The sequence below is a fragment of the Erigeron canadensis genome, chromosome 8 (assembly GCF_010389155.1).
Source record: "Erigeron canadensis isolate Cc75 chromosome 8, C_canadensis_v1, whole genome shotgun sequence".
Classification (NCBI taxonomy): domain Eukaryota; kingdom Viridiplantae; phylum Streptophyta; class Magnoliopsida; order Asterales; family Asteraceae; genus Erigeron; species Erigeron canadensis.
In genome coordinates, this window is record NC_057768.1 from 37,343,071 (window position 1) to 37,355,169 (window position 12,099).

Here is a 12,099-nt window from a genome sequence, read left to right on the forward strand (position 1 = left end):
CCCCCACCACCATACTATCGCCGTCACAAACACCGCCGCATTATGATGGTACCGTGCTAATACTATCTAATAAAAAAAGGCTCTTGGTGAAAGTTACAAGAATAATTGTCTAAAATACACTTAATAATAAAATTAAACTATCAAGTACTTTATTTTTTAAGATTTCTCAATTAACTCTTTATATCAATTACTTTCAAAATAATTGTTTGATGTCGATTACAGATTCTTGAACCATCTAATAAATAATTGTTTCTTTCAATTTTTCCTTTTTTAAAGCAATGGTTTGAATCAGTGGTAAACATCTTGGTTTTGAAGACAGGGATTATGGGTTCGATCATCACTTCATACAAAAACTGAAAGGCCTTGGAAATGGAAGTAGCCTCTCTGCTTATGTTGAGGTAAGGTCTGCCTATATTTTAACCTCCACATACACCGTCGAGATATTAAGACTCAAAATCCGAAATAAAAAAAACGGCACTTAAAGGGGTGTTTGGTTCATGAAATTTCTTTGAATTCTCAGGAATAAAAAATTTGAATTCCAATCATGCTCATGTTTGGTTGAGATAGATGATGAAATTGGAATCTAAAATTTTCCACCAAATTCCTTAAAACACAGAATTTGAGATTCCTTCACTATATTGATGGAATGTTTAAATTCCAATAAAATTCAACTTTTTTAACACAAAAAACCTTTCATCTACAATTAAATCCTACGTTAATAATTCAACCTACCTCTCTATTTTCTTTTCCATATCATCTTCTCTACCAACACTGCTTACCGGAATAACAGTAACCACCGCCGTTTTGATTATCGGAGTAATAGTAGCCACCAGTGCGGCTCCTTATCGAAGTAAAAGCCACCGTCGCTGATGCTTATCGATGTAATGACCACCACCACTGCCACTTATTCACGGTGGTCGGAGTTACAACCACCATAGACAGCCGCCACAGAAAAATTATTTAGGGTGAAAAGGGGATCCTGATGAGGGTGTTGTTATGGAAAAAAAAGAATAACTTGATGGGGAGCTCATGAGTAATATGTGTGGGTGTGGATCTTGATGGGGTGAAAAAGAGTTTGGTGAAACAACGGTGAAGTTTTTAGTTTTTGATAAGGTCTTTGGTGGGCTGTGTGTAGTCACCGTGGTTGTGAAATATATGATAAATGATAAATATGAGTTTATATGTTGTTATTATTATTTATCATTATTGTTATAAAAGATTAAGATATTTGATAATATGTTATTCAAAAAATTTATAAAAATATAATAAAAGTAAATTTTGTCATTTGATGTAATTTACATTTGAATTCTTTTAGTTAAATTCCACTTAATTCCCGCTAAACAAACACAATATATATATTAAAACTTTCAGAAAGATTATAATTTTATTAAAAACATTCTGAGAACCAAACGGTCCATTATTTTTTTTTTTTTTTTTTAATAAGAAAAACTAAACGAAAGAAGAATATTGAATGGAAGGTAACAAAATAAGCTGGGACTGACGGATCTACTTGATTTGATTCCAACAATTTCATTGCATACCAGTGTTTTCTTTCTTTCTACAAATATATTCATCATTTTCAACCTTCATTAATCAATCTCTAAAGAAAATGATCACCAATTCCATCCTGAAAAGAACCCTAAGTTCAATAAAACCTAATCAGACCCTCCGATCCATATCCACCGCCGCCCAAACCCAACCCGAATCCACCTTCACATTCTCATCAAACCAGACCAACGATGATAATATCTACATCAAATCACACAAACCAGCTCCTTCCACATCAGTCACTATGCCCATGTCTTTCATGACTGGTTCAATTGTCGGTAAAAGATTTTACAAAAAAGTTACCACTAGACTTTCTGACGACGGTAATTATTGGTCAGTAATGCTTGATTATAGAACACTTAAAACCCCTTCTAAAAACCCACTTAAATGCCCCTCTCTCCTTCTTGCTCAAGCCATTGCTGCTGAATGGGAATATCAGGTTCCTTTTTTTTCTTCTAAATTTTTGTCTTTTATTATTTAAAAAGTGGAATTAGTGCATAAAGTTGTAATCTTGTTCGTTTTGCTATTGTGGGTATGCGACTTTAATAAAAATTTAGTATTTTTATTTAGGAAAAAAAATGAAAGATTAAGACTTGGTTGGTTTTTTGTAGCTACCTGATGGAATAAGGCCATTTACTATGCCTTTAATGAAACTTGCATGTACTGCTTTGGAGAGAGTTCCTCTTACTAGACCGAAAATTATCGATCATTTGATGCAAAGGTTTAATCAAGATTTGGTCTTTTGTCGTGCCCCGGATGATAATGTTTTAACTAAGGATGTCCATGGTATGCTTTTTGTTATGTTAACTTTTGTTTATCTTAGTTTTGAGTTGTTTGGTGTATGTTGGAGAATGATGAGTATATAAACTAGAATAAGTTGCCATTGTGTACCCGTAGACTAAATAAGAGAAGTTTCACCATTTTATAAGTTCAAAGTTGTCGGCTCTTAGTCTTAGCAGCAGATAAGGGGAAAGTATTCAGTGCCTAGTACCTTACACCATGGCTTTAGTTGTCATTTGAAAGTATTGGGCTGGACATGACTTTTGCATTTGAGGCGTTATGGTAGTTTGTATATGTTGTATTTATAGTCTCTCTTAAACACAAACGTGTTAAGTTTGGTACTAGAATTGCAAATGTGGTATTATTGATTCGTTACCTTTTACATATTTATCTATTATCACCCTGCTAAGTTTGTTTTCCTAGAAATAGTTAATTAAAGATTTTGGACTTGTTTACCAGATGTTCTTGATTTTTTGATTTATATCCTATATTTTGTTTGAAGTTATATTTGTGTCCAGATAATGGACATCTAGTGAGTTTTATGTTTTCAAAACACCAGAATCAGTTCACAAAGTTTCGTAAATTGCAGTCTATAAGCTTGATTACCATGTAGCTTGTTGCACGCTATAATAACTGGCCATTCTGTTAATAGTTAGTTATAGTTTGTTGAAATGTTTATTTTGTAGAACTACAAGTGAAGAAAATTGATCCCCTGCTTAAGTGGGTAGAATCCGAGTTTGGCTATAAGCCTGTTGTATATTCCAGTTTTTTCGGGGGGAAGCAGGAAGATGGTCTTACAAAGGCAGTAGAAAACCTTCTTAAGCAAACCAATGATTGTGAACTGGCAGCAATTGATGCACTTGCTTCTGCTTCACACTCCTTGATAATCTCCATCGGGATTTTTCGTGGCAGACTACAGATTGATGAAGCAATTGAATTGATTAGACTCGAAGAAGAGATTCAGGTTATTTTTTTCCTTATCTTAGGGTGAATTTATAGAACTTATGGATTGTGTTAGTAAAGATGGCAACTCTAATACCCATTTTTTGAATGGGTCATGTTGGTTATGCTTTATCTCTAATTTATCAAATGTGTAAATTGAAATGAATACATAAAAGTGATATCTGACAAATGGGTCGAAAGTTGCCCAAATTGTATATTAAGGCATAAAACGTTAATCACTTTATTCAAACAATTTAATGGTTACTGAAATAAGAAAGTTCTATAATCATATTTGACACACTAAGTGGTAATTTTTAGTACAAAAAATGGTCTGGGCAAGGACGACCAGAGCAGTACAATAAGGCTTGGTTTGACACATTTACCCAACTTGCCTGACCCACCAATTTTGCAATATTTAGTCATACACAATCTCAAACTTGATATCTTTCTTAAACTCCATTCCAGGTCGAGAAGTGGGGTTTGGTAGAAGGTGGTCATGATCTTGATGTGGCAGACCTTAAGGTGCAAATCTCGTCTGCTGCTGTTTTTCTTGGACTCACAAAAAGGGTTGCAAGTGGTGTGTAGATTTACCATATTGCCTTCAGCTTCACTTTGACATTGTTGTTTTACTATTATTAGCCTTTCTTCATAGGCATTAAAGTTGAGAATCGAGTAATAAGAGATGAACAAGTAGAATCATATCATCAATATATAACAATTTTGTTGCATCTATAAGTTCTACAATTTACTCTAATGTAATGTTTTTCATTTATGTATATAGCGTTGATATGAGATTAGGTCTTAGGACCAAGTATAAAGAACTTGCTGAAGATAACAATCATAGTATAGTACATAGTTAAATAAAAGAAAATATAGTTTACACTGTCTCTGTATTCATTCCAGATTTGATCTTTGCTTTCATCCTTAAATTTATCTTGCAGCATTTTCTTCTGTCAGCATGATCATCAGGAATTTGAAATATATGAATAGGAAAGTCTGAGCTTTTTTAGGTATCGTGTGTAACTTTGTAAGTCTGTACCTTAGTTTAAGGTTCATCCTCCTCACAGCATTGGTTGCAGACTGGTGGCTGTTTCTTGATATCACAATAGCAACACGATATATCACAGTTACTGCTGCATCCTATCAAAAGATGGAAATCGTGTCCTCTTTTATTAATCACTTTGATTTACATTATGAGTGGAGAAAATTAAAGCATCTCTACAGCTTCAACCAGACGTTAAGAATTAAACAATGTGTTCATAGGTGGCTCAAGGATGTGGGTTTATAGATGTTTGGGACTTCGACTTGGTTCGGACACAGATTATGGTTAATTTGGTATCTGGGCCAGATCTGGTCTGGTCATGTCTCTACAGCTCTACTGGCTTTGGATTAACTACACTTGGAATCTTGGATGTGGAAAACATTTACTAGCAAGAAAATAGGTTAAATAATGGTGGTACATGTTACATCAAATTGATGAATTAGAGGTTTTATCTATTTGTAGCGAGTCAAATAGGTGAAAAAGCATAAGTTTATAAATGGGTCAAGTCCAGATGTCAAAAACAGTATACTTTTCCGCTTTCAAAACCTTCTAAGTTGCTTTTTTAAGTAAATATGGTCATTGTTTTTCTGGTGTTCGTATAACGTTTGTGTTTAAACGTCTGGTTGTTACTTATAGCTCTTAGACCTATGTATTGCAACAACGGTACCCAATCCCAAGCGGGATATGGGGTTACACCTATGTATAGCTATCTATCTTTAAAGTTTTTCTCATTTTCATCAAATGATTTTTCAACCATTTTAATAATTCCAACTTTAACCATAGCCACAAATGGTTAACCAAACTGACACCCTTGTAACGATTTAGTGAAGATTAAACCCAATGGTTGGAGAAGTTATACCTAAAGTTTCATTTAACTTGACCATTGTGACCAAGCAATGGGGTCAACTATGGGTTTGATTTTTACTTAAATATCAATCAACCGCATTACATTCAAACAAAATAAAGATCGGGTGATTAAGTTTGAACATCACCTGTAACAATGAAGTAGTCCAATGGATGGATTTGTTGAGGATTGATTAGAACTGGAGAGTTTATACTTGCTCCAACTTGTAAACATAACAAACTTAAAGCCAATACTAAAAGTATCAACTTCATGGCCTTCTCGAGAGCAAATCTAGCATGGATTTCATGGTAAGACTTGAGTGTTGGTGGCATAATGTGTATATATAAAAACATTGGTTAAGGAAGGCAGTTGAGAGGTAGGAGTGTAAAGGATCTATAGCTTCAAAGAACATGATTGCCCAAAACTATGGCATTTGTCTTTAGTATAATCCTAATGAGATTTATGTAGGAGTCATACTTTGATGATGCCCATTGCGGGATAAGGAAAAAATCTGTGTCAATATTACAACGCTAAAAGCATGAATCATAGTATCATTTTTTTTTATTTTTTTGCATAAACGGAGAAAAAAAAAAGTAGAAATTGCAAAAGATTATTGTTAGGATTGGAAGGGGTCAAACCTTGGTAGAAGTGAGAGGGCAGGCCTAGCATGAAACAAGGATTATATGCCTCAACTCAAAGTCGGAAACCAAACCAAGCCATTCTGGCTAAATCATCTCCCCCATCTGGGGTTCAAACAGTGCACCACATGTGCCAGCACCACGGATCGAAAACAAAGCTAGCCTCCACAGACCCCCCCTTCAAAGCCAAAACAACCCCTAGTTCCTCACCTTTCAATAATCTTAATGCCCCCACTTGGGTCACAGGCTCACGCTACTGAGCCCGGCGATTTAACATGCCAAAACACGCTTTAAAAACATGTATATTTTAATTACTTTGGCCGATGTGGGATGGCTGTACAGTGTTTAATTATAGACTTTTAGCTATGACTCCTCTACTTAATTGCCCAGTTAATTATGACTTCGTTACAAAATCTACAAATTATGTATATATCAACTCATACGTATACATGCTACATTACACATTCAAAAAGGACCTTATCGAAAAGTAATATACAGATACGTACATACAAGAATATTATTTATTAAATGTAATACGTACTGCCTATAAGTTCATTTCCAAATATGAGATAACAAATTAACAAAATATATCGATATCTTCGATAATTATTCGGTTTGAAGGCTCTTGATGTTTTGGATTTGCTTCCCAGGATTCAGCCCCTTGGAACAGGCACGTGCACAATTTAGAATTGTGTGGCAACGATACAACTTGAATTCATCGTTTACTGCATCTAGACGCTCTTTTGTGTACTCATCAAGACTGTCCATTATCCACCTGAACAATAAATTCATAGCAGTTGTATATATATATAAATTTTACACAAGTGAAAACACAATAAGCACACAAAATTAACCAATTACTAGCTAATTGAGTAATTGAAATATGACATGAAAATGTAACAGAAAATGCAAAAGAGCAGCAGGGCCAAGATAAGACTCAGGATTCCACCAATAACTAGGACAAGAAGTACTACAACAAGCACACAATATACCCTCATACATCCCATCCAATTTTGCTTGGTGTCATCAGTTGGATGCAAGCCATAATCCAGTTGATATAAAAGCTAACGATAACCAGATGATGAGTGATATAAAAATAAAAGATTAAGACTTGGTTGATTTTTTGTAGCTAGCTGATGGAATAAGGCCATTTACTATGCCTTTAATGAAACTTGCATGTACTGCTTTGGAGAGAGTTCCTCTTACTAGACCAAAAATTATCGATCATTTGATGCAAAAGTTTAATCAAGATTTGGTCTTTTGTCGTGCCCTGAATGATAATGTTTTGACTAAGGATGTCCATGGTATGCTTTATGTAATATTAACTTTCGTTTTTCTGAGTAGTTTTGAGTTTTTTGTGTATCTTGGAGAATAATGAGTATATAAACTAGAATAAGTTGCCATTATGTACCTTTGGTGAGATGATTGTTGTTTGCACTTGTAAGAAGAATAAATTGTCGCTGCATACCCGTAGACTAATTAAGAGAAATTTGACCATTATATAAGTTCAAAGTTGCGGGCTCATAGCAGCAGCTAAGGGAAAAGTATCCAGTGCCTAGTACCTTACACCATGGTTTTAGTTGTCATTTTGAAAGTATTGGGCCAGACATGATTTTTGGATTTGAGGCGTTATGGTAGTTCGTATATGTTGTATATATAGTCTTTATTGAACGCAAACGTGTTAAGTTTGTTGCTAGATTTGCAAACATGGCATTATTGAGTATTTATTACCTTTTACATAGTTATCTTTTATGACACTGCAAAGATTGTTTTCCAAGAAAAAGTTGATTGAAGATATTGTCCTTGTTTGCCAGATATTCTTGATTTTTTGATTTATATCCTACATTTTGTTTGAAGTCAATTTTGTGTCCAGATAATGGACATCAAGTGAGTTTTATGTATTCAAAACACCAAAATCAGTGCACAAAGTTTCATAAATTGCAGTCTATAAACATGATTACCATGTAGTTTGTTGCACGCTGTAATAACTGGCCATTCTGTTAATAGTTAGTTATAGTTTGTTGAAATGTTTACTTTGTAGAACTACAAGTGAAGAAAATTGATCCTCTGCTTAAGTGGGTAGAATCCGAGTTTGGCTTTAAGCCTGTTGTATATTCCAGTTTTTTTGGGGGGGAAGCAGGAAGATGATCTTACAAAGGCAGTAGAAAACCTTCTTAAGCAAACCACTGAGTGTGAACTGGGAGCGATTGATGCACTTGCTTCTGCTTCACATTCCTTGATAATCTCCATCCGGATTTTTCGTGGCAGACTACAGATTGATGAAGCAATTGAATTGATTAGACTCGAAGAAGAGATTCAGGTTTTTTTTCTTATCTTAGGGTGAATTTATAGAACTTATGGATTTCTTTAAGTAAAGGTGGTAACTCTGATACCCACTTATGAATGGGTCACATGTTGGTTATGCTTTATCTCTAATATCAAATGGGTAATATGCAATGTATATTAAGGCATAAAATCTTAATCATTAAATTCAAACAATTAAATGTTTTTCAATATAAGAAATTTCTGTAATCATATTTGACAAACTAAGCGGTAATTTTTGTACTAGAAAATGTTATGGGCCAAGACGACCAGAGCAGTACAAAAAGGCTTGCTTTGACACATTTTACCCAACTTGCCTGACCCACCAATTTTGCAACATTTAGTCATACACAATCTCAAACTTGATATCTTTCTTAAACTCCATTCCAGGTCGAGAAGTGGGGTTTGGTAGAAGGTGGTCATGATCTTGATGTGGCAGACCTTAAGGTGCAAATCTCGTCTGCTGCTGTTTTTCTTGGACTCACAAAAAGGGTTGCAAGTGGTGTGTAGATTTACCATATTGCCTTCAGCTTCACTTTGCCATTGTTGTTTTACTATTATTAGCCTTTCTTCATAGGCATTAAAGCTGAGAATCGAGTAATAAGAGATGAACAATAGTATTATTAATAACAATTTTGTTGCATCTATAAGCTCTACAATTTAGTCTAATGCAATGTTTTTCATGTATGTAAATAGCGTTGATGTGAGTTAGGATTTAGGACCAAGTATAAAGAACTTGCTAAAGATAACAATCATATATCATACATCGTTAAATAAAAGAAATTATAGTTTACACCGTCTCTGTATTCATTCCAGATTTGATCTTTGCTTTCATCCTTTAGTTTATGTTGGTGCAGCATTTTCTTCTGTCTGCATGATCATCAGGAATTTGAAATGTACGAAAGGAAAGTCTGAGCTTTTTTAGGTATTGTATTTAACTTTTAAGTCTGTACCTTAGTTTAAGGTTCGTCCTCCTCGCAGCATTGGTTGCAGACCGGTGGCTGTTTCTTGATATCGCAGTAGCAACACGATATATCAAAGTTATTGCTGCATCTTATCAAAAGATGGAAATCGTGTCCTTTTTTATTAATCAGTTTGACTTGCATTATTAGTGGAGAAATTAAAGCGTCTCTACAGCTTAAACCAGACGTTGTGGCTCAAGGATGTGGGTTTATAGATATTTGGGACTTTGACTTGGTCCGGACATGGGTTATGGTTTATTTGGTATCTGGGCCAGATCTGGTTTAGTCATTGTCTCTACTGGCTTTTGATTAACTACTCTGACTTGATGTAGAAAATATTTACTAGCAAGAAAATAGGTTAAATTATGGAGGTACGTGTTTTATTCAATTAATACAAGTCAAATAGGTGAAAAAACATGTATGTTTATAAAACGGGTCAAGTCAGATGGTTGACCAAGCTGACACCCTTGTAAGGATTTAGTGAAGATTAAACCCAATGGTTGGAGAAATGACCCAAAGTTTCATATAACTTGACCATGCACCATTGTGACCAAGCAATGGGGTCAACTATAGTTTGATTGTTAAAAAAAAATTGCAAAAGATTATTGTTAGAATCGGAAGGGGGCAAACTTGGTAGAAGAGAGAGGGCAGGCCTAGGCATGAATCTCTGGAATAATACCACGACTTATACAAAGACGGAAACAACCAAGCCAATCTGGCCAAATTCATCTCCGGGTCAGGGGTTCACTGGTGCGCACCACATGTGCCGGCACCACGGATCCATCGATCGAACGAAACACAGACCCTTCTAGACAAAGGGGCCCCTAGTTCCTCACCCTTCAATAATCTTAATGCCCCCACTTCTACTTCGGTCACTGGCTCAAGCAATGGGGTCAACTATAGTTTGATTGTTATAAAAAACAGGCTTAGGCATGAATCTCTGGAATAATACCACGACTTATACAAAGACGGAAACAACCGATTAGATCCATCCATCGAACGAAACACACCCACAGATCCCATCCATCGAACGAAACACAGACCCCCTTCTAGACAAAGGAGCCCCTAGTTCCTCACCCTTCAATAATCTTAATGCCCCCACTTCGGTCACTGGCTCACGCTACCGAGCCCGGCGATTAAACATGCCAAAATACGCTTTAAAAACATGTATATTTTTATTACTTTGGGCGATGTGGGATGGCTATGAATTGTTTAAACATAGACTTTTAGTTATGACTTCTGTGCTTACTTGCCCAGTTAATTATAACTTCATTACGATACCCAGAACAATCTACAAGTTATATATATCAACTTATATATACCTATACACACATTTAAAATGGACCTTATCGAATAGTATACTGGATACATATACAAGTATATTTTATTGAATGCAATACTGTCTTTTTAAGTAATTCATTACCAAATATATACTCCTATGATGAGATAACAATAAATCAATCGACGATGATTATTAGGTTTGAAGGCTCTTGATGTTTTGGATTTGCTTCCCAGGGTTGAGCCCCTTGGGACAGGCACGTGCACAATTCAGAATGGTATGGCAACGATACAACTTGAATTCATCGTTTACTGCATCTAGGCGCTCTTTTGTGTACTCATCGCGGCTGTCCATTATCCACCTGAACAATAAATAGCAGTTATTTATTTATAAGGTTTACACAAGTGAAAACACAATAAGCAATTACTAATTGAAACATAACACGAAAATGCATGCAACAGAAAATGAAAACAAACCGATTAGCGTGCAAAAGAGCAGCAGGGCCAAGATAAGACTCAGGATTCCACCAATAACTCGGACAAGAAGTACTACAACAAGCACACAATATACACTCATACATTCCATCCAATTTGGCTCTATCCTTCTTACTTTGAATGATCTCCTTCCCACCTTCCGAACCACCATTCTTTCGTTTCAACCACGGTTCAATACTCTTATACTGATTATAAAAATTTGTCATATCAACTACCAAATCTTTAATCACAAACATATGCGGTAACGGCGTTACCATTGTCGCCTTATCTTCCTTATTTGGAATCTTTGTCAAACAAGCTAGTCCATTACTTCCATCAATATTCATAGCACATGATCCACATATCCCTTCACGACATGACCTACGAAACGTTAACGTTGGGTCAATCTCGTTTTTTATCTTTATTAGTGCATCAAGAACCATTGGACCACATTCTTTTAGGTTTATTTGGTATGTTCGTAGCTCGGGCTTGCCAGCATTGTCTGGATTCCATCGGTATACTTGGAAGTCTTTAAGGTTTTGTGTAGAGACCGGCCGCGAAAGCAAAAGCTTCGCCGCAGATGACCGTTGAACCTTAGAGCAAGTCCTGCGTATTAAACTAGTTGCCATTGTTTGTTTGTTTGTAAAAAATGATGGTAATGGAAAGATAGGAAATCAGGGATTTTAATTATATTTTTATATGGAAAAGAACAAGTTATATTTGGTGACTCTTAAGGGTAGTTTAGGAAGTGAAAAATAGATTTTAGTGGATGTATGTATAGTAACGTGAAGAGGAAGAAATATGACAAGAAATATACTTACGTGGCATAAAAAAAAAACCATATTAGAGAACGGGGCTTGTGGTATGAGCGTGGAACAAATACCTACCGATCGATAGATATCTTGCGTGACCAAGTTTAATTTATGCCTCTTTACAACCAACATGGATTGTATTTTGTAACAATAAATAGTTTGAACTCCGATTCAAATCTTGTAATAATCATAATCTTCACTTTATTAATTAATTTGACTATATACGGAGTAAAGAAAAGTTATATAGACCTACTTGTTTCTTTTATGCCTTTTTCTTTCTAGCCGAAAAAGAAAGAGAAATGATCCCTACACAACATAATTTTACCATACACAACAATATATGCATTAAAAGGTTGTACAATACAACTGTCTGATGCATGTATTGTTGTGTATGGCAAAATTGTGTTGTGTAGGGATCACCTCCCAAAAAGAAAATGAGGGTTTTGGGTTTTTGGTC

The 12,099-nt window shown here is 35.3% G+C and overlaps 2 protein-coding genes and 1 pseudogene across 2 annotated transcripts; 2 read left to right on the forward strand and 1 right to left on the reverse strand.

Moving 5' to 3' along the window:
* Positions 1-1,490: 1,490 nt before the first annotated feature.
* LOC122578848 (ATP synthase mitochondrial F1 complex assembly factor 2-like) lies at positions 1,491-3,998 on the forward strand. Its single transcript, XM_043750896.1, has 4 exons — positions 1,491-1,987; positions 2,160-2,334; positions 3,015-3,292; positions 3,736-3,998. The coding sequence occupies exons 1-4, from the start codon at positions 1,610-1,612 to the stop codon at positions 3,853-3,855; spliced, it is 951 nt and encodes a 316-aa protein (XP_043606831.1). The 5' UTR covers positions 1,491-1,609; the 3' UTR covers positions 3,856-3,998.
* A 1,454-nt stretch (positions 3,999-5,452) lies between these two features.
* LOC122610761 lies at positions 5,453-8,674 on the forward strand (annotated as a pseudogene).
* A 1,696-nt stretch (positions 8,675-10,370) lies between these two features.
* Positions 10,371-11,495, reverse strand: LOC122580063 (succinate dehydrogenase [ubiquinone] iron-sulfur subunit 2, mitochondrial-like). Its single transcript, XM_043752334.1, has 2 exons — positions 10,834-11,495; positions 10,371-10,718 (listed from the first exon to the last, which is right to left on the reverse strand). Exons 1-2 carry the CDS (start codon positions 11,457-11,459, stop codon positions 10,553-10,555), a joined length of 792 nt encoding a protein of 263 aa, XP_043608269.1. The 5' UTR covers positions 11,460-11,495; the 3' UTR covers positions 10,371-10,552.
* Positions 11,496-12,099: the final 604 nt, after the last annotated feature.